Here is a 23,125-nt window from a genome sequence, read left to right on the forward strand (position 1 = left end):
ACTGAGCATTTGCAAAACCAGTGATAAATGTGATAAATGTTTATCTCTTAAAAGTTAAATTTAAATTTTTATCGTAAAATACAAAAATTAAATAAAGAAAATCAATATTCGTTTCGTTCGTCATACATCATTCATTTCGTTCAATTGCTGTCTCGTTTGTGGAAAATAAGCGCTTGCCGTTCTCAAGATAGACGGCTTAATTTGTAACTGCTGAGCCTCCTTCATTGATTGAAAAACCAACACTACGCCAAACAATTTCAGCGGAGCATCACGAGATAAAATCAATTTAATATAATTAAAATCATGTTCGTGAAATATTAGAAAATTCTTACTGCTGCTGGGCATTACGACATTACGTTAAATTTCACAAACAATATTTTCATTATTTAAAACTTGTACTATCTCGAGTACGGTTATATGTTGTTTTTTATGTACAATCGCAGGTATATTAAATTTTTCATGTTATTTTTCTTAAATAGGTCAAAATGGTTTCACAAAGTATTGAAATTTCAAAAATTTTCAAAAATTCATATCTTCATTTTGGTCCATGGCACTATTGTACGTCAACTTTTGTTACATTTGGTATACAAAAAAAGTATCTAAATGGGGATGTTTTGAGATATAATATTTTTTTAATATAAAATCCAATTTTGAGTATGATTTTTTAACAGCACATTTGAAATGTTATTTTCCCTAAATAGTACATTCAAATTACAACAACTTTGGCGAACATAAGAAAAGAAAAGCCAACCAAGCTAAAATGAGATAATCATTGCTTTTTCCGTTCGAGCGAATACTTCCAGCAATGTGTGGAACCAAATCCGACAGACTTCATTTTTTGTTTGAACATACGTGCTGTAATGTTTGGCAATGCCTTGCGCCTGGCAACAGCAAAGAGTGTGTCGGTGTTGCTCGTGATAGCATCTCGCAAGTGAACGTGTTCTTATTCACGCCGCTTTCACTATCTATCTTTGCGTAAATGTCGGTCACAAATTGTTGGCACCGCTCACTACATCGTAGAATGAGGTTGTCCTGACCATGTCGAATCATCATATGTTACACATAAAAATCCATCAAGCGCACTCTCTTGTTTGTTTCATCTCCTATGTTCATAAATGTTAATTCTAAATGAGAAATGATGCTTATAATGAGTGAAATACCTGTGGCCTGGTCTGGTTGTTTGATGTTTATGCAATGTCTGCTTTGTCCCTTCAGAACGTTTGGTGGATGTTTCGTCAAAGAAACCCTTCTGACTGCAATCATATTATACATATTGTAGAGCTTTTTACTCAGAATGCATTCAAGGCATATTTCTTGTGATGGAATTCTCAATTAAATCAACTATCATTAAACAATGTAAATAACTTCGATCTGTTTGAAAAATAAACGACGGTTAACCCTCCTTTGCATAATGGTGGAAATTTCCACCATAACATTGAATGCCCAGGAATGATATAGAAGTACATATTCACTTCAAATTAATCGTGTCTTGATTTATTTCACCAATCAAGAGAAAATCATGCAAAAAAGGATTAAATTATTTGAATATTATTTACACGAAAATACTAAAACTGCGAATCAAAATAGGAGATGGAGTTGAAAATTTGGAGTTATATAGTTATATTTAGCCAGAATGGAGTTGTATGAAGCGACATTGTAAAAAAAAAATACAAAATTAAAATATTCAAAAACATAATTTTTTTTTCTGCATAAGGCCACTATAATCGGTATTAAATAAACGGTAGTTGGTACCCTAACGGTATCATATATAGCTTACGATCTATTCTCATGTCTACCAAGTTTTTTGTTAATAACTTCATCAAAATCGGCCGAGCCGTTTCGGAGGAGTTCGGCCACAAACACCGTGACACGAGTTTTATATATAAAGACTAGCTGACCCGGCAAACGTTGTTCTGTCATTCACATTATTTGTAGTGGATATGTTGATTGTTAAATAACAAATAGCTAATGTATTGTAAGTGTGTTTAAGTGTTTTAACGATCTACACAAACGTGACTCTTGTGTTCATACTTGTGTTTGACATACAAAGGAATAGAGCGATTATTACCGACAAAAAGAAAAAACAAATCTGATATGTTTGTTTTCTCTTGAACACATAATAGACCTAAATTTAATTTATGATTTATGTTTTTAAAGCGTGTTTATTTCACTCGAACATTCATAACAATTTACGATGGACGGAAATGGAACACGAAGCTCATGGACGTCTATATCGCATTGCGTTTAAAGCAAGTGAGTGTGTTTTCCTCACACTGCTTCTAATTGTATAGAACCACAGTCGTTCACTCTCCACGTCTCTATCTTTCGCAAGTGAATCTGTGAATCTGAACATGAGGAACGTTAGTACCATTGAAGAAGAAGATGGAGAGCGTCGTTTGAACGGTGTGTGTCAACGATGAACTCCAGATTATTGTTTCTTCTTTGAATAATAATTTCTCGCGTCGCTGTGCAGTCGCCCACCATGACTCCAACAATGTTTTCAACAACAGACGCATTGAATTATCCGAAACCATGTAAATGTAAAAATCAAATACAATCAATAATTACGAAAACATTTTTTTTGCGAATATATAATTGTTTTCCAAAAAAGATTAACTAATTGGCTTTTATATGATATATCGATCATCTGAATCTGTCCAGTTTTTCAAAAGTTATATTTTTTTTCAAAAATTGCTTTTTACTGTTTGGAATAGAACACCACTTGAACATTCTGAATGAAAATGTGAAGCAAAGTGTCAACAAAATCGGGTGGAATCGAGGATTCAAGTTTTGCCAAAACAATGACCCAGAGATCCTCCACAATCTTCCGACATCAATCACAGTAAAAAACTGAGGAAGTTATCTGTGTAAGAAATTTAGAAACCTTGATTTTTTTTTAAAATAACGATTTTAAAAACCACTTGATGAAAAAATTGATAAATACTCCTTCCGAATATACCAAAAAACTCATAGATAAGCCCAAAGACAGCTAAAGATAGTTGCAATGAACAAGGGATACCATACTAATGATGGAATTCGGAAATTGATCAACGACTTCGAAATCGAGTTGAGAATTCAACCAGCGTACGATTATGAGTTTGAGTCAATTTTCATACATTAGCACATACATTCGTCGTTTGTAGAGAAATAAAAACCATTATTCTGAAAACAGATAGCAAACCTTTTAACTCCCATATGACACTATGACTTTATTTAAATAGAATTTTCTGAAAGCTTGTTTTCGACTTTCAACAGAAGGGAAAAGAGATCTGCATGGTGGAGTACGATTACGGATTTGAGTCACTGTATGTCATAAAACATATTTTTAGTTTTTACTATGAATATTGTAGTCAAGTGAAAAAAGGCTTTATTGTATCCAAACATCAAATTAATTTCGCGAAACATTACCATTTTGAGCAATAAGAATCTTTTTAATGGTCTTTAATGGCAGGGCTTTCAAACAATTCGGTGTCAGAATATTTCAGATAAGCCTACTACGACCGCTGCTATAAAATGAACAGTGATTCCGCTTTCTAAATGTTTCATGCTTGAAATACAATGAATTTATATCGAACTCGCAAAAAAAATGGATTTTATTCTCGTAATTATCGATTGTAGCCGTTTTTTTATTGTTTTCATGGCTTTGGGCTAGAGGGCGCTATATTTGTTTAATATTTTTTCTCGAAAGCTGATGATTATTTACGTAACATATCTCGATATCGGAGATGCTATTTTTTTCGTTTCTGAAATATGATTTTTCAAAGTTAATATAACTAATTTTTCCCCTTTTTATCCAAAAATGATTTTTTTCAAAAAATCGTAACACTTGAACTACTGAACCGATTTAGATGATCGACATAATAAATTGAAGCCAATAAGCTTCTTTGAAAAAAATATCACACTTGCGGGAAGATTGAATTCTAGTCGCCTAGGTCTAGTCTAGTCAGATAGGAATATTGAACGAAGACTTGAAACATGTTAAATTTGCTTAATAATAGGTCGTATGAATAAAAAAAAAGTATTTACTTATTCTGCCCGTTTCCAAGTAAAGTAAACTTTCCTAGTATTTACTTGAATCCGTATGAATAAAAGTTTACTTTACTTATTTGATTTTCGAATTCGAACATAGTTTTTACTTTGTCAAACATCTATCAACTGATTGTTTAGGTTTCGTTTCAAAACGTTTTTTTTTTTTTGGACAAAGCGTGAATTCGCGATGAAAAAGGAATAGTGTCGACGTCTGGTGGCGACTTTCAATTAGGGACCATAGTTTGGGTCCCTATCTCGTTAGTGTAATATCTATCATATTAGAAGACACGAAGCCAGTTTTCAAATGTTAAAATTTGAATGAAAATGTTCACATCATGTTATTTAATCACTTAAAACACTTTTTTCCGACTTTTATTTAACCCTTTGTCTATACATTTCCAACATCATTACTGAAACTTTTCATTATAATATAAAGTTGTCTTCAAAAACAATATCGTACAAGATTTTTTCACCACCTGCAAACAATAGTGTTTTTCCTTTAAACAGAATGCCAAATTGGTACGGGAAGGTTATTTTTCATTCATAATTTAAATTTTAAAAACGTGTTCATTCCGCCTGGAAATCAATCAATTTTTTTACGCTTTCCTAAACTAATAAACGAAGCTCAATGCCATCAATGCGGATCGTTAACTTGTTTAACTTCAAGCGCAAGATGGCAGCATTAAACATAAATCGGATATGACATCAAAACGAATGATAGTGTTTTCAGATTGTTAAGTTCTTCCAAAGAATGAAATTAATTTTTAATGTTAAGAGCTTGATTTATTTCAACTTCTCTGTTTGGTGGTTGGAACTAAACTATATCTTTTTTCATTTTGTTACTGTCGTACCATGGCTACAAATCATGGCCTACCTAACGGTATGATTTTGCGTATGCCAATGGTACATCTTCCTTTTTTAGAAAATATCGTACGGTGCAAGCCATGCTGGGAGCCTACGAAGTCTTCCTTCTGGCCTGACGGGTTGTGGAGAGTCTTCAATAGGAACATCAGATTCATCGTCGTTAACGTCGTCTTCAACAACTTCTTGTTCATCATCGACAGGCATCGGCTCATCATCAGGAATCGGTTGCTCATCTTCTATTGGAGGAACTACTGGATCCGGAGGTTTCATATCTTGAAAATTGAATTCATCGATCAGCAGTGCCAAAGGAAGTTGATTTTGAGGTGTAGAATCAGCATCGGCATCGCTTCCATATCGTTGTCGAATTTGGTTTGTGTGTGCTCGAATGAGTCGTCCGTTCTCGAGCAACATGGTGTAGTTTACGTTACCCTTGCGCTCGATGATTTGACCTGGAACCCATTCTGTTGTGTTACGATAATGAACCTGGGCAAAGACCATTTCTTCAGCATCAAAGGTTCGTTTCATCGCACAATGTCGTCTGTTGAACTGCTTTTCGTTGACCAGCGTTGGACTTGGAGGACACGGCTTCAGCAGATCCAGTGTCGTTCGTAGCGGTCGACCTAGAAATAGATGAGCTGGCGTCTTACCATCTATTCTTCTGTTTGGTGTTGACCGGTAAACCGATAGAAACGTCTGCAGATCCTGGAACATTACTGCCTTCTCCCCTTCGACAAGTTTCTTCAGTAGACAGTCCAGCGGCGCTCGGAGTTCCTTCATCTGTCCAACGAACCGTCCATAGTAGTTAATCGCACCCAGGTATGAACGCAGTTGCGACAGATTCGTTGGTGCTGACATCTCAAAGATTGCTCTTGTTTTAGTTGGATCCGGTCGGAGACCATCCTTGTCGACGATGTGACCCAAAAACTTGATCTGCGAAAGTGAAAAACGGCACTTCTCGATGTGCAGATGGAATCCATACTCACGAATACGTTGGAGCACATCATTCAGACTACGATCGTGCTCTTCTTGGGTCTTTCCAGCAATTAGAATGTCATCCAGGTACGGTTTCACTCCAGGAATTCCGGCTAGCATACTGTCGATGATCCTCTGGAATGCACCTGGTGCGGATTTGACTCCGGGTGGCAATCGGTTGTACAGGAACAGACCTTTGTGTGTGTTTATCGTTAGCAGTTTCCGAGAAGCTTCTTCAACTTCGACCTGGAGATAGGCATCCGAAAGATCGATACAGGAGAAGAAACGGCAACCGGCGAGTTCACCGAAGATATCGTCCGGATGAGGCAGTGGATGGCGATCTGATTCTAGTGCATTGTTGAGACCTGTGGAATAGTCACCACAAATGCGAACGGAGACATCAGATTTACGAACCACGACGATAGGCGCAGCCCAATCAGAAAACTGGACTGGCGAGATGATGCCGTTGTCTTGAAGTCTCTGCAGCTCAGCATCAACCTTCGGAAGGGCAGCGTAGGCAACCGGTCGCTTGGGGCAGTACACAGGTCGTGCATCTGGCTTCGGGTAGAGCGTTACCTTAGCTTTGGTGCAGCATCCGAGGGTTGGTTGGAACACTTCAGGGAACTTCGCTTGCAGCTTCTGCATTGTTGCTATTGAGTTTTGTTGGATTGAGTTGACTAATGAACTGAACGGAACCGACCAGAGATCGAACTGATCGATCGTTTCAATTCCCAGAACGTTGAGATCCGGAATGCTTGTAACGAAAATGCGACCCACTTTCGTCACGTCTTGGATGGTGATTTCAGCGTTGAATTCACCTACGATGTCGATGCCGTCACCCGAGGCGCTCACAGCAGCGACATCCGTTGTCTCGGTGACAGGCTTACCCACCGATGTCCAAGTTCGTTTGGAGATGATGGTGATGTCAGATGCACAATCGAGCTGCAACTTTGCTGGTACACCGTTGATGTCGATTTTCACGAACTTCCGCTTTGCTTTCAGATCGACTCGCTTAACCGCAATACCTTTAGACTTGACGATGTCCTTAGGTTTGGGTTTGTCAATCTGCTTTGTCGGCTTCTTCTCGGATGAGGAGCAGTACCCTTCCTTGTGGCCCTTCCGTTTACACTTTGAACATGTGTGTGTCTGGTAGGGGCACTCCTTGACATAATGAAGATCCCCACAGAACCAGCAAGGTGTTTTTGGTGACTTCTTCTCCTTTCCGTTTGAAGTACGATGACGAGAGATTGCGTTGACTTTAGACTTGTCCGTACAACCTTTCTCGATCATTTGCGTGTCTTGCTTAAGGTTGATGATGCGGTTGCACTCCTCAACCAGGTTTTCAAACTTGAGGTTGGCACCGTCGGCGGGCGGCGCGTTTTCTTCAGCTTCCAACTTCCCGATCAGCCTGGTCCGGATATCCGAATCGCGTGGTGACTGGAGACCGCATACGAACCTGAGCGTCTTGAATTGGTCGCTGGATAGCTTTTCGATCTGGAACGCTTCGCAGTGCTTGTTCACCGATGCTGAGTAAGACGAAAAATCGTCGACTTCATTTTTCACGTATTGAAGACACTGGTAGCGCGCGTTGAAGAGTGACTTTTGGCGTCCAAAAAGTTTCTTCAGCTTCTTGACGGTGTCTTCGAATGAAAAATCCCGCGGATGACTCGGCAAAACACTGTTCACGTAGCGTTCGTGGAATTGCGTGCCGATTTTCCGCAGAAGTAGCCTGACCTTTGCTTTGTCATCCAAATGCTTTCCGTCCTCCTTGAACACGTCCTCGTATCGAGCATACCACGAATCGAAGAAGATGCCGCCGTCTGGATCGTACTGAAACTCGTCGATTCCCGTGGAGAGTGACTCGATGATCTTCTCGCTTCCAACTTGATTGGCGTTACCCTGCTGGAGAGCTGCAATCTGCTGCTGCTGGTTTGCGATGAGATCAGTCAACCGGAGAATCGCTTGCTTCAAATCTGCGTCGGTCATTCTTGAATTCGTAACGGTTTGAGGGCTTCAGAAGCGGAACGGAATTTAAACTTGAATAGGAACAGGAACAAGCTTGACGTTGCTTCCGGAAAATGGCAAGAACTTCTCCTCGTCGCCAAAATTGTTAAGTTCTTCCAAAGAATGAAATTAATTTTTAATGTTAAGAGCTTGATTTATTTTAACTTCTCTGTTTGGTGGTTGGAACTAAACTATATCTTTTTTCATTTTGTTACTGTCGTACCATGGCTACAAATCATGGCCTACCTAACGGTATGATTTTGCGTATGCCAATGGTACACAGATCCAAAGTATGCTCATGAGCATACTTGATAATAACGAAGTAGATACTTGATGAATGCTGTTTTATTCATACGAAATCAGCTAAACATCCATTTTCGAAAAATAAATACTTTGTTGTTTCTTTTATTCATACCAAACGTAGTAAAAACTTAATCTCACTGCTCGACTGCTCGAATGAAGTAAAGTAAAGGTGAATTTTATTTTTATTCATACGGCCTAATAACTCAAAAACGAAAAATAACACCTTTCTGATTTTCGAATATATTATGTAAAAAATCCTCAGAAAAAAATATAAAAAAATATGGCGCCCTCCATTCCAAAGCAATGAAAACAATAAAATACAACTACAATCATGGAAGTTGTACAATCAATTCAATATTTTTTTCTAGAAGGCTAGCTCATTGGCTTCAATTTAATATGACGATCATCAATCAATATCAATAAATCGTTTTAGTGGTTCAAAAGTTTTTTTTTAAAGTCAGTTTTGGAAATAAATGGAAAAAAATGATTTTTCAAACCACCCTAAAATGGAAATGAGGGTGCCCATAAAAAAAAAATAAAAAAAAAAGTACGGTTTGCCATGGAATGGCTGCAAAACCGATCTATACTGATCTAAGGTTTATTTGCGACTGACCTACTGAACATGGTTTGCCCTATTTATACGATACCAATGTCTTTAGTTCTATTTGTTTGGATCACGTCTAGTATATTCGCTATAAAACAATGGCTGTTTGTATAGCGAATCCGTTTCCATCCGTTCCTATCCTATGACAATTCCCTATATTGTTGTTTCCATGAGAATGTTGTGGTTTTGTCTGTCATATTCAGAGCAGGTAAGTATTATGTTGTATATTGTGTTCTAGTTATATATGAGTGAGATCTATTAATGCAAATAGCAGTTCCAGCGATTATGAGCAACTTTCTCCAGTTCAGAAATGTCTTAAAAATATTAGCTCCATTTGTTTTGAATTGCGTCTCTTATTCCCATCCATTCAACGCACTGTGCACCATATTAAGGAGAGACTCCGATTAGGAAGGCCATAAATATGGATTTTGAATGATTTATTATGCCATTAGAAATTTAGTCACGTTTTTAGATATCTTGCGGTGTTTTTATATGAAATTTTTTATGAAAATTTTAAACCCGATTCAGCTGAGTATGGCGTAAAAATGGATTCTCTAACGCGTATCATAACGATTTTTCAAAATACAAAAAATTGCCAAAATGAATTTGTTTCAACTTTTGTAGCAAAAGCGTCACTGAAATACCCATATAAAACTAAAAACGGCTACGCTGTGTTATAGAATATAGATGTACCTTTACACTCGGAAATATATTCAGCCAAAACGGTCGTATGGATCCTGGTGAAAAAACAAGGTTTCCAGAAAAATCTTGATTTTTGACATACATAACTTATACTGCGATGCATTGTAATGAGTGAAGAAAATTGTTCACGAATGTGTTACTTTATGTGTTTGGGGTTTATGAGGTTATAAACTACCCGAAAATGTAAACTTTCCGATCTTCCAGGTCGGGAAACTTAACTCTAAAGTAAAAAAAATATTTCTATCCGTGAAAAATACCAAGGTTTCAACGATGAACTCGTATTTCGTCGATCTTTCATCTGGCAGGGAAATATTCTATTACGTCTTCGAAATATTGATGTTTGAAATTCCTTGAAAGCTTATCTTGGTCGGGTAGGATTTTAGTTTTTAATATTTCAGCTGACCTTTTTTTTGAATCGTTCTTTAACGTATGCAAACCAGCAGTGAACAAATGTATGAAACTATGCTTCATTCCAATAATAGACTTCGTAGCGTTTATGGGGACATTCAAATGTTAATGCGCCCACACTGATCACACTAGCCATTTCCTTGAATGGCGTTAACGGTCCCTGTGCAACTTTTGCAGTCTCAACGTATGCATTAACTAGCGTCTTTTATTAATACTTAGTTGAGATTTCTTAACCCAAATAACACGCCTTGAATGTATTCCGAGGGGCAAGCTCTAGAATACGCGTGTGTGCTTTTCCCCCTGCCAGGACTATGCCTCCGAATATTTACGCTGTGATGCTGTGGGCGTTATTCACGAGAAAGTTCACTCTCACGTGACAGATTATATGAAATAATTCCATGTATGGCTTTAACGATACAACAAAGCGTGAATCCGGCGCGGCTCAAATGTTTGTGCCTCTGATGGCTGGTGGTAGTTCGTATCGATGATCCCGATATGACCGGCAACAACAGGCTGGTAGACAGCGTTGCATTGTATTGTGAGTGAATAGTTTAAAACTCTGATGAGCCTGCAGGACTGGCATATCCAGTGTGCTAAATCGCACTAGAAGATTTATTATATTGTTTTTTATGCTCTTTCGACTGATTATTCAGTCGTTCAAAATCAGTCGAAGAGTTCAAAATAAACAACTTTCTGTTGCGGAAATTTACGATATAAGAAACTTTTGTAGAACTATCGTTTTGAAAAGCTTCGGTCATTTGCGAGCGTGGTAAAATGATATCCAATATATTCTGTTGTCAAACAATTCGCGTCGCTTGTTTGTTGAATAACAAGTTTTAAAAATAGCAACAGATAAATTTTCTTGGGCAACTGGTTGGAAAAAAGGACCGGTACTTGATTATGAAAACTTTAATCAAAAAGTGATGCATGAATTGAAACCAGTCATCCCACTGGAAATAAATCGTCCTTCGCAGGAGTAAATAATTCTGCGACCGTAGCGAAAGCGCACTCGAGAAGATGACGTGGGAGTATGCAAACGACGAACGCTTGCTCTACGACATAAACTGAACTAGTGGAAAACATTTTTGCTGGGAGACCGACTGCTAGTGAGTGAAGCTTGAAATATGGATGTTACATTTGTCTACATACATTTCGTTATGAATTTTGACACGTAATGAAGTCTTTTCACGGTAGAAATTCATCATTGCGAGAAAAAAAACCTCAACTATGACACTTCTTCAAATATACATTCAAGAAATCCTTCGTTACTCTTTCACATTTATTCAAAAACCTGTCAACAAGTGCAAGTCGAAGGAATTTTCTCTGACGAAAAATCCCCCGGCCAGAACGGGAATCGAACCCGAACACCCAGCATAATAATGTGAGACGCTAACCACTCGGCCACGGGTGCACAAAGAACCCAGCAATGTGTAAAAGAACGAACGAAATGTGATTGGGAGTGAACCCCATTGGCGCTACAATATTGAGAGGCCCGCTTCGCAGGAAATATCAATCGATTTAATCAAATTTGTGCGCATTATCAATTCATCATGGCACAATCGCTGTGAGCAAGTGCATAAAAAGAGGATTTTGGGCTGGGTTCCATTGTTTGTTGAACCGATTGAAATGTATGACTGGAGGGTGCCACTGCGGAGACGTGACCTGCGTTTGAAGCACCCTCCTGCGAATGGTTTACCTCTGTGATGAGTTGCTGACGGAATCCCGCTCTGTTTCAACGGGGCTCGGTACAATCGAAAACATTTACAGGTAATTGTCTCAGCATTAAGATTTATCGTTCGTCCAAATATGAGTGACTCGATGATCTTCGAATCGAATTTGTTAATGTGTTAATTTGTTAATGTGTTGTCGATGCTTCAATAGGAATGTGCACTGGATTTCGAATAAATTCCGATTATTATTACATGCATCTCGTGGTTGGATTTCTGGTTGCTTCAGATCATATATGTATAAATTTTGGAATTTTGGAATATAGTACTAACACACAATTGTCTTCAAGAGCATTTGCACAATATCAGTGTCGGCCCAAGCTCCCGAAGAAACTTGTATAAATAGAAACCAGTCAGAACTTCGAGTAGAAAGTAGTCACATATTGTAATACATCCGAAAACAAACCATATATATTCTTATTTTTATATTTTGTAACTGTCAGTACCAATCAGTCAGCGCTTTTCGCCAAAAGGCCAAATGTCAGCTACTAGGAATTTTTGTCGCTTGAATGTTTCTGAGGCTCTTGTATAATTTTCCTCGTCAATAATTTTCTAAACTGTAACCCCCCAAAAAAGAAACTTGTTTTTCGATTCGTTGGTTCGCTAAACACTTTTGCTCAGAGCAACGCTTAGAGTATACGGAAGACCACTTCAACGCTCACAAACTATGAAAAAATCCAACGAACGAACTGTCCTATCAAACATGGACAAATATCGAGAGGTTTGCAGAATATGCGAGTAAAGTGATGCTTCTGAATCCGGACGCTTTTTTATCCGGACACTTTTTCGTTACATTCAACATTATGCCAAAACCATGACATTGATTGCATGTTGAATTGATGTGACTGATTGTTACTATTGTGTCAATTCAATTTAGTGTCAAACATGGTACCTAGCTGTTAACAAAAAAATGTTAACAATCAAAAATCAATGTGAATTTCACAAACCCATATCCGGATTTAAAAACACATTCAGAAATGATTTTAAATCCGGACGGTCAAAAGTTGATGATTAAATTTCTCATTGAAGGAGTTGCATAAGGGTATGTTAGATGCCTTAGTATGGAGTATGGAGTGTGGAGCAAAGATTTTCGATCCGGGAAACTGGAAAACTCTTCGGTATACAGGACGGGGTCGATTATATGACCCGTTTGTTGTACGTGGGTAACTTTGTAACTTTGTCTGTAGCGCTGTCCCACATTAATAAAAATTTAACCCCCTTTCTGTTGACCGATTGATCTGACATTTGGAATACACCTTTATCTCTGCAGTCATTATAAAACTGCGTATTTCATAATCTTGAAAATCCAAAATGGCGGCCGCTATGAAGGGCGCAGTTCATATTTTTTCTAAACCCTATCAATATTGGTTATCAAACGAACGGGCTTTACTAGTAGAACACAGTTATTTATGAAATCCAAAATGGCCGCCAACAAGAAATGGCGCCATATATATATTTTTTCCAACCCTTATCAATATGGGTATCAAATGAAAGGGCTTAATTAGTGGAATACAATTATTGATAAAAAATGTAAATCCAACATGGCGGCCGGTACAAAATGGTGGATAACATATTTTCTCAGAACCCCATCAATACGAGTATCAAATGAAAAGGCTTGATTAGTGGAAAAATGGTGGAATACATATTTTCTTAGGACTAAAAAATATATATATATATATATATATATATATATATATATATATATATATATATATATATATATATATATATATATATATATATATATATATATATATATATATATATATGGCACCATTTTGTGATGGCGGCTATTTTGGATTTGTATTTCTCATAAATAACTGTGTTTTACTAATCAATCCTTTCGTTTGATACCCATAGAGTCTCGACCGGACCGTCGTCGGGTACGGATGTATTTTTCCGACGTTCCGCGTTTGCTTTTTCGTCGTGTGACGTGATTTGACGTGTTTATGCTCTTGGAAACAGTTTATTGGTGAAAGCCGTCGGTTTGCGCGAAATTAAGAAAATTAAGAGTGAAGTTCGGGAATACTGGTTTTATGTTTTTGATTATGCAACCATTGCAAATATAATGTTTTCCGTTCTATGGAAATGTTAATGGTTGCAAATATTGTCTCCGCAACGCTCTTTTTTCCCTCTTGTGTACTTCGGTTCTGTGCGCGTGTGGTAGTAAACGTTTTCAATTGGCACATAATATAGGGGGGGTATTAACACCGAGGAGGAAATCACACAAGGACGGTGGCATGAAACATCATACCTCACTAAGGTACTATTTGTACTCGAAAGTTCATTATGTGTGATAGTGAGAGGGCTACATCTATGATTTGGAAAATATTTCAATGGCCATTTTGGTGGGAGTGAGCGAATGGTTTTAGATGGACGCGGTGGAATGCGGTGGAGCGAATGAAACGTCTCCTGCGGTAGTTGTGTGATAGGTTTTATCTATGGGTGTGTTGTGGATGTGCAGAGCGCCGCTCTCTCTAGAATGGGTCTCATGGCAAAGCAAAGATTAATAGAGATGCTCAGTTCGGAAGTTATTGTTGTGTTGTCCAGATAGTTTGTTTTTTTTTTAAACAGATTTGAATATTTTCAGATGTTTTCAGATGAGATTTTCATGTAGATTGAATTTGTTATATACTAAATTGCTATGGTGATTTTGGTTTAGATAGCTTTCTGTGTTTATATGTTATAATAGCTATAGCAGCTTCTATGCGTTAATTCAACTATGTTTTGTTATGCAGATCGCAAAAATCTATTAATTTACCGCATCCCATCTCATATACAAGTAAATATTACTCAGTTCTTTTTCTTTAGTTTTATACGCATTTACTACGCATTTTTTCATTTTGCTTTTATTTCAATTTCAAGTTTAATCAGTCGATTCAATATTTTGTTCCCCATTCATGCTTCAAATTGTAGATTAATTTCAAACTACATTTTACGGCTTTCATGTTTCAGACTTCATATTCCACACTTGAATTTCAACAGAATTTGTTTATCTCATATACAAGTAAATATTACTCAGTTCTTTTTCTTTAGTTTTATTCGCATTTACTACGCATTTTTTCATTTTGCTTTTATTTCAATTTCAAGTTTAATCAGTCGATTCAATATTTTGTTCCCCATTCATGCTTCAAATTGTAGATTAATTTCAAACTACATTTTACGGCTTTCAGACTTCATATTCCACACTTGAATTTCAACAGAATTTGTTTACATGTATGTCTCTGTAAATATTGCTGTTGTTTCGTGTAAATGCTGTATTGGTATAATATCATAGGTATTTCAAACATATACTATAACTTCAACCGCGATTGAAAAAGAATAGATAAGTAATATGCCGATTGATTTTAGAGAAGTTTTCTCAGGTCGTCCCAAGATAACCCTTCGTCGTAACGATTTTAGTTCGATGAAGCGCAAGCAAGTCGAATAGCGGAATATAACGCCGGTCTGATGAATTTTTAGGAAGTTATCTTGGTCACCTTCTCAGGTTTCGTCAAGATAAATTTCCGCCATCGAGAAGCTTGATGAATTACGGCACATTTACCGGGTCGATTGGAAAAGTTCTCTCGGTTACCTTCTTAGGTTTCCCAGAGATAAATCTTCGCCGTCACAATTTGAGTTCTTTAAAGAATACGCACAATGAATAACCTCTCGGTTACCTTCTCAGGTTTGCTCAAGATAACTCTCCACCGCCGTTATTGGAGTTCTATAGAGCGTAAGTGCAATGAACAACGGAATATATCACGATTGATTGATTTCAAAAAAGTTATCTCGATTCCCTTCTAAGGTTTTCCAACCCTCTGCTTTCGCGATTGGATTTCGACAAAAATATTAGAATTGTAGAATATATAGCCGGTCTGATCAATTTTACAGATTTTACAGTGTTTTCTTTGTGCGGTTTCGCTGGTTCGGGTCAGTCACGGAGAGTAGCTGCGAGTTGTGCAGTCTACCCAAGCTCAAGCTCTAGGAATATAGTTCTGTCGAGTAATTGAGAGTTTGCGATTATGGAATCACATCACTTACTGCTGTTCTATTTTCCAATTTTTTTGTGTATAGTTGTATTAGTTTGGTTTTTTTTGTATTAGATGTAGTTTTTAGAATCACATCACTTACCGCAGTGAATCCTGATTCTTCTTAACCATTCCCACTAACAACTATCCCTTCCATGATAAACGCTAGGGAACCACGCTATAGAGGCGACCCTTCTGGCCTTCGGGCGGCGAATATCATACTAACATTCCTTCCCTTCCCCTGGTGACTGTAAGGACGTGGCCGGCGTCGTTATTGACCATTTAAAGCTCGAATCACCGAAAATTGCACAACGAGAATGATTTGCTAGTCCCAAGCGTCATTCTGAGTGTTCTTTGTGCAATTTGGTTGGTTCAGGTCAATCACGGAGATCAACTACGAATTGTACAGTCTACCCAAGCTCAAGCTCAAGCTCAATCCTTTCGTTTGATACCCATATTGATAGGATTTTGAAAATATATATAAATGGCGCCATCTTGTAGTAGTCATCTTGTGAAAATACAATAAATAATTGGATTAATGAAAAACTTTTGTACCAAAACCTTTTCCATTTAGTCCCGCTACTTATGACTCACCCGTTAATAAGTTCTACAATAATTTCTCTCAAAGAATTGCAAAAAAAAAAGTTCTACACCCGACATAAAAAAATTAGAAGAACAAAGTGCGAACTTGAAATTTTTAAGTGATTTTTGAAATGTTGTAACTTTGTTAAAAATCAACGCATGAAGATGCGATCATTTTCACATCATTTTGAAGCTCCACCTTTTTTTCTGAATATTTTACCTCGGTATGTGTAGCTAGAGTGGACAACAATATCAAGAAGAAATAAAGAATCGATTTATTTCTGTTTTCTTCAAACTTTATGAAGACTAACACAATTTGTTGCTAGCCAACCCAATAGCAAGTCCAATGAAACTAACCAAACATTTCCTGTAGCACCGTTCCATTCAGAGATATTTCAGTTTGAAAGAAAAATTACCTCTTCGTCTGTGATGACGAATGATTCAATAAATAATAATCGCATCGCAAACCGGAAGATAGTTTCCATTCATTTAAATTCTTCCTATCAATCGTACGAACAACGCTATATTATTTCCAATAATGATAGTTCTTTCAACATGAGGTAATTGAAGAATATAATTCTCAACTTGGGCGTTTTATTATTAAACATAAATGTTTTAACAAAATGAATTGCATTTATGAAAAAAATCTTTCAAATCTAAAAATATGAAAATATATATCTGTCTGTCTGTCTGTCTGTCTGTCTGATTCTTACGGACTCGAAAACTACTGAACCGATCGACATGAAAATTGGTATGTAGGGGTTTTTTGGGGCCGGGGAAGGTTTTCGTGATAGTTTGAGACCCCTCCCCCCTCTCTGAGGGGGGGCTGCCATACAAATGAAACACAAATGTCTGCATTGCTCGAGAATTAATCAAGCAAATGAAACCAAATTAGGCATATGGAGGTTATAGAGTGCAATGAATTTTTCTATTGTGGTTAGACATACAAATGAAAGACTAATTTCTGTATAACTCGAAAACTAATCAAGTAAATGGTGCCAAATTGGGCATGCGAAGATTCTAAGGGACACGAAACGTTTCTATGGTGAATAGACACTCCTCCTATCACACAAATTTCAGCATAACTCTAGAATTAATGAAGAAAATGGAATCAAATTTGGCATGTGAAGGTTTTAGGGGGCACGAAACGTTTCTATGGTGAATTGACTTCTCCCCTCTCTCTAAGGGGGGCTGCCACATCAATGAAATACAAATTTCTGCATTGCTCGAGAACTAATCAAGCACAATTCGGGATGTGAGGGTTTTTTGGTGAAAGAAATGTTTCTATGATGGTATGACACCCCTTCTTCCTCTGGATAGAAGAGGAGGTCCCATAAAAATGTTACACATATTTCAACCAAAAATATTCCAATCAAACATGACAATTGAAAACTTTTGGGAAAGTCTGAAGGAAAAAGATAAAATTCGGAGAATTGAATTTCCTTATGTTCTACAATTACATAGTGACAAGCGTTGTTAGTCCATTTGATGTTTGCGCTAAGGAAATGTCTCCTTTCTTTCTTTCTTTGTTTTTAAGAGGCTTTAAACTTTGCAGTTCATTCGCCTCTAAGGGAATGTCTTTATCTTCTTTTATCTATACCAATAAAAATGGATTGTCGAATATGTTGATAAGAGGAAAACTCGAGGAAGGAATTGTCCGATTTAGGGCTGTCTTTATTCTATTATATTTTCTGTATCAAGCATTTATTCCATGTAACGGAAAAACATGTTATTTGCAAGTGGTTGAAAAATCTTGAACGAGAATTGTGTCTGAAAATAATCTGATATTAAAATGATTTTTTGTAGAAGTACTAGGAATTTTATAGTAAAAGGTAAATTCAACGGGGTCGATTAGAAGATTAATCAATGAACAGTTCTGCGATTTGACCCATGAACTTGCGCAAACGTGAATGTTTGAAGGTATTGATAACAAAAAACAAATTTTGGGCGGGACTAAGTTTGCCGGGTCAGCTAGTATCTAATAAAAAGACTTTAAAAAAATAATCATCAACTTATCCATTATCCAGTAACTGATAATCATTTTATCTTTAAACAATGATTTATCATTGGCTTGACATATTGACATTATCATTGATTTTTTTTCCAATTTCAGCCTTGTTTTATCCTTTAGTGCAACTTCAATTGATTTGTTAATAGGTCAACATTGGTAAACCGCAGCCTGACATTTGAACAACTAGTCGCCCATAATAACCAAAAGCTTGGCCACCCCCGGTATGCGACCATAGCGACTAGCTGGGGAGAAGCCACGTTTTTCTGACAACCAGAAAATGGAATGAATTTCAAATAAATTATGGAATTTCTCCACATCATAAGATTCTTCCTTTCGTCCTTCAATGAACACGGAGAAGCAACTCATATTGAAACACAAAGTATTTGCTTTTCAGACAATTCATAGTTATTAAAAAGTTGATCAAATATATTATTATATCTTGTTCAAACAGAGTGGACCAAGTGTCAGAGAGTAGAAAATTGTAATTATCAAACCTTCATGATCAATCTCAAATCCAACTGCAAGTATTTTTTTTTTTCAAAATCAATCTAACCCGTTTTTCGTTGAAATATATTTTCCTTATAAAGTCACGAATTGTACTTGGTTCATTCTGACTGAATACATTACTCATTGTCAATCTTCAGTGTAAATTTCGAAAAAAAAACCTTTTCAGAATGTAATAGTGACTCCGGCTTCGAAATCAAATATCTTTCTCCAACATTTACTGTGACATTGATCGATTGATCGATTGACGTTGATAATGTTGCCGATTATCCATCGTGTTTTTGAGATATATGAAGAACATATTCAAAATATCACAGTTTAATTCTAAGATTGAGATCAATCTTCGAGTAACACAATTTTTGTTTTTTGAATTGGAAATTTGGTCCTTCCTGATATCCCAAAAACAAAAAATCCAAAAATATCTGAACGGGTATGGTATTTCGAAGACACGGATATCACTCAGAATTTAGAAAGGGGAAGGGAAGAATATTTTCTTAAGCGTATTTTTTCTATTGTAACATCAATCGTTTCGTAATATATGTTATAGCATTTTTTTTTTGCATTATAAGTTATATGATCATTAATAAAAAAAAAAGTTTACTTTCCTTGGTGTGAGATACGCATATGGAATGAGCCGCCTTGATCACGTGAGTCACCTGCAACAGTACTTCATTAGGTGTCCTTTACAAAATTTTTACGCGGACCGATCGTGTGTCTTCTTGTGGAATCAATTAAGGACAAAGTCTGCTGGCATACTTTATCGGAAACTTATCCAAACTCGTAGACGCCGCTTGCAGAACCTAGTAATGCCAGCCAACAACACGACATGCTATGCAAATTCATTGTTCGTTCGAGGTGTGGTAAACTGCAAAACATTATTTCCCGCTGTGAAGCGCTCCCCCTCGGAAGCAATTTTCAAGAGTGACTGCATATACTTTTGGAATCGAGTAAATTGAATTTAATTACAACGGATAGGATAGGATTGTTGTGCACCCCTGGCCGAGTGGTTAGCGTCTCACATTATCATGCCGGGTGTTCGGGTTCGATTCCCGTTCCGGCCGGGGGATTTTTCGTCAAAGAAATTTCCTTCGACTTGCACTGTGGTCACGCGTATTCAAGAGCTTGCCTCTCGGAATACATTCAAGGCGTGTTAACTGGCCTAAGAAATCTCAACCAAGTGTTAATAAATGACGCTAGTTAATACATACGTTGAGACGGCAAAAGTTCCACAAGGGAACGTTAACGCCATTCAAGAAGAAGAAGAAGGATAGGATAGGATAGGATAGATAATGATAATAATGTATGTGTCAATTTTAAAACCGGAGGTAGCAAATTTCTCATAAGATTCATATCTTAAACAAACAAACAAACAAACCGCATATATATCACATATATCAATATTTCAACGCTTTTAAAGAAAATAGACGTCAATATATATTAGGCTGTCAAAACAGTCCTGCGGTATTTCCGCGAGGTGTCGTTGAAAGCGCGTAGTTCTAGTTGTATTCATTGTATCGAGTCATACTATAGCTTGTTGGAAAGGTATTTTTGCGCGCTATAATATAGTCCTTGACAGTGTTTTGTTTGGTTAAGTCGTTCGTGAGTTATAGTGTCGCAAATATAGAGCAACATAAAGAGAAAATCCGACATATTTTACAGTACTACTATGACAAAGGCAAAAATGCATCTCAAGCTGCCAATAAAATTTGTGCAGTTTATGGACCCGATACAGTTTCCATTTCCACCGCACAACGATGGTTTCAATGTTTTCGTTCTGGTGTAGAGGTCGTCGAAGATGCGCCACGCTCCGGAAGGCCTGTCGTCGAAAATTGCGACAAAATCGCTGAATTAGTCGAGAAAGACCGGCATAGTAGCAGCCGTAGCATCGGCCAAGAGTTGGGGATAAGTCATCAAACCGTTATTAACCATTTGAAGAAGCTTGGATTTACAAAGAAGCTCGATGTATGGGTGCCACACACGTTGACGCAAAAAAAACATCTTTGACCGTATCGACGCATGTGAATCGCTGCTGAATCGCAACAAAATCGACCCGTTTCTAAAGCGGATGGTGACTGGCGATGAAAAGTAGGTCACTTACGACAACGTGAAGCGCATACGGTCGTGGTCGAAGCCCGCTGAAGCGGCTCAGACGGTGGCCAAGCCCTCATTAACGGCCAGGAAGGTTCTGCTGTGTGTTTGGTGGGATTGTCAAGGAATAATCTATTATGAGCTGCTTCCCTAAGGCCAAACGCTCAATTCGGACCTGTACTGCCAACAACTGGAACGCTTGAAGGTAGCACTCATGAAGAAGAGGCCATCTTTGATAAACAGAGGCCGCATTGTCTTCCATCAGGACAACGCCAGGCCACACACTTCTTTGGTGACGCGCCAGAAGCTCCGGGAGCTCGGATGGGAGGTTCTTTTGCATCCGCCGTATAGTCCGGACCTTGCACCAAGTGACTACCTCCTGTTTTTGTCCATAGCGAACGAGCTAGGTAGTCAGAAGTTAGCCAAAAAAGAGGCCTGTGAAAATTGGCTATCCGAGATTTTTTGCCAATAAGGAAGCGAGCTTCTATAACAGGGATATTATGAAGTTGGCATCTCGTTGGGAACAGGTCATAGAACAAAACGGCGCATATTTGACTTAAAACAGATGATTGTAACTAATTTTATGAACAAATGAAAATTCAAAAAAAATACCGCAGGACTTTTTTGACAGCCTAATATTTACCTCGATCAATGCATAAAAGTCATTACAAGAGATGGAATAAAAATGCAGACATTTTTGTAATTTCCCACATATAATTCAAAATGCGTCAAAATGACGCGTCCCGTAAACCTAGTGTTAATGAAACAATTATCAAGCCGTTATTATTCGTTATATATTTATTATTCGGAATCAGGGATATCAGATTTTTTTCTTCATTGTAGCAACATTTGTTCTGAAGATATTTATTAGCTATTTGTATGAAAAAAATAATTGATGGTAGTAAGGTTTCTGTCTGATTGCACAAAAATTTGCACCACTTTTGCAGAAAATGTGCAGTTTACATTTTATTAGAAATTTCAACCCAATACAATTTTTTTAGTAAAATGTAAACTGCATCTCATTCTCCTGCTTACGAGCAGATTGATTGGAATTTTTTCACTTCACATTCATTTTTTCACAAATTTCATTCGCTGCAAACCTTGCAAAAGTCAATTAGATGATCAATCTTTTCAAGGTCCAAAGATTCAACTCACGATCGTTTACTCAGCAGGCCCGCAACTATATCCAAACTTTTGGGTGAAAATATTTAAATTGCTGTTGTTGCAGTCCTAATGTTTTTTTTCTGAAAATGTATGACATTATATATGTCATATTCGACATTCAGGGTTTTCTAATTTTTTCAGGTATTTTTTTACATTTTTGAGCTATATACAATCGACAAAAAAAAATTAAACCAAGCGCAACATCGAGTTTTTTAGAAATTTTTAAAGGTTGTAGCCCTGTTTGTGAATATATGTGCAATTTACACAAAAAATAACATAAAACACACTATTGTTATGTTTAAAAACGTAAACGATTTATACGAGCTTCGGTTACAGCTTTAGTGGTTCCAAAAATTACACGATTATTGCATACAGTTTTGGTATTACAAGCAAATCACCAAATTATTTGCTGAAATACGAAGGAATAGAGTTTTGATTTAGTTACTCGATTAACCACATATAAAGGATCCGAACAACCCTTGGCTATCGCCGAACAGAAACACTAAACTCCCATCCCAATTTCAGCTAATCTTAAACTAATCAATAGGACTAGCAGCAGCAGAAAATAACCTACGAGCACGAGAAACGTGCACGCAGACGTTTTGGCAGCAACGTTATTACTGCATCCCGGGAACGTGTGCAGATATGAAATAAATTAGTTTACACATTCTGCACTACTTCACCGCAACTAAATAATGAAGCCGTACGTTGTGAATCACATGGAACCGATCAACACAGTATTCGCATCACTTTAGAATTATACAGTGACTCAAATCCGTAATCGTGCCTCACCATTCAGATCACTTTTCCCTTCTATTGAAAGTGGAAAACAAGCTTTCGGAACATTCTATTTAGATAAAATCATAGTGTCATATGAGAGTTGAAAGGTTTGCTATCTGTTTTCAAAATAATGGTTTGTATTTCTCTGAAAATGGCGAATGTGTGTGCCAATGTATGCAAATTGACTCAAACTCATAATCGTACGCTGGTTGAAATCTGGTTGAAAGGCGTTGGCCAATTTCCTAATTCCATCATTAGTATGGTCTCCCTTATTCATTTCAACTATCTTTAGCTGTTTTTAGCCTTATCTACGAGTTTTTTGGTGTATTCGGAAGGACTATTCATTTTTTTCATTAAGTGTTTTTAAAAACAA

At 37.2% G+C, this 23,125-nt stretch overlaps 1 protein-coding gene across 1 annotated transcript; it reads right to left on the reverse strand.

Moving 5' to 3' along the window:
* Positions 1–4,947: 4,947 nt before the first annotated feature.
* On the reverse strand, positions 4,948–7,851 carry LOC129773273 (uncharacterized protein K02A2.6-like). Its single transcript, XM_055776870.1, has one exon. It carries the CDS (start codon positions 7,849–7,851, stop codon positions 4,948–4,950), a length of 2,904 nt encoding a protein of 967 aa, XP_055632845.1.
* Between the last annotated feature and the right edge of the window lie 15,274 nt (positions 7,852–23,125).

This window comes from Toxorhynchites rutilus, chromosome 3 (assembly GCF_029784135.1).
Source record: "Toxorhynchites rutilus septentrionalis strain SRP chromosome 3, ASM2978413v1, whole genome shotgun sequence".
Lineage (NCBI taxonomy): Eukaryota > Metazoa > Arthropoda > Insecta > Diptera > Culicidae > Toxorhynchites > Toxorhynchites rutilus.

What these genes read in the sequence shown, in the direction of transcription:
- LOC129773273 (XM_055776870.1), bottom strand. Translation starts at nt 7,851, where the DNA reads ATGACCGACGCAGATTTGAAGCAAGCGATTCTCCGGTTGACTGATCTC.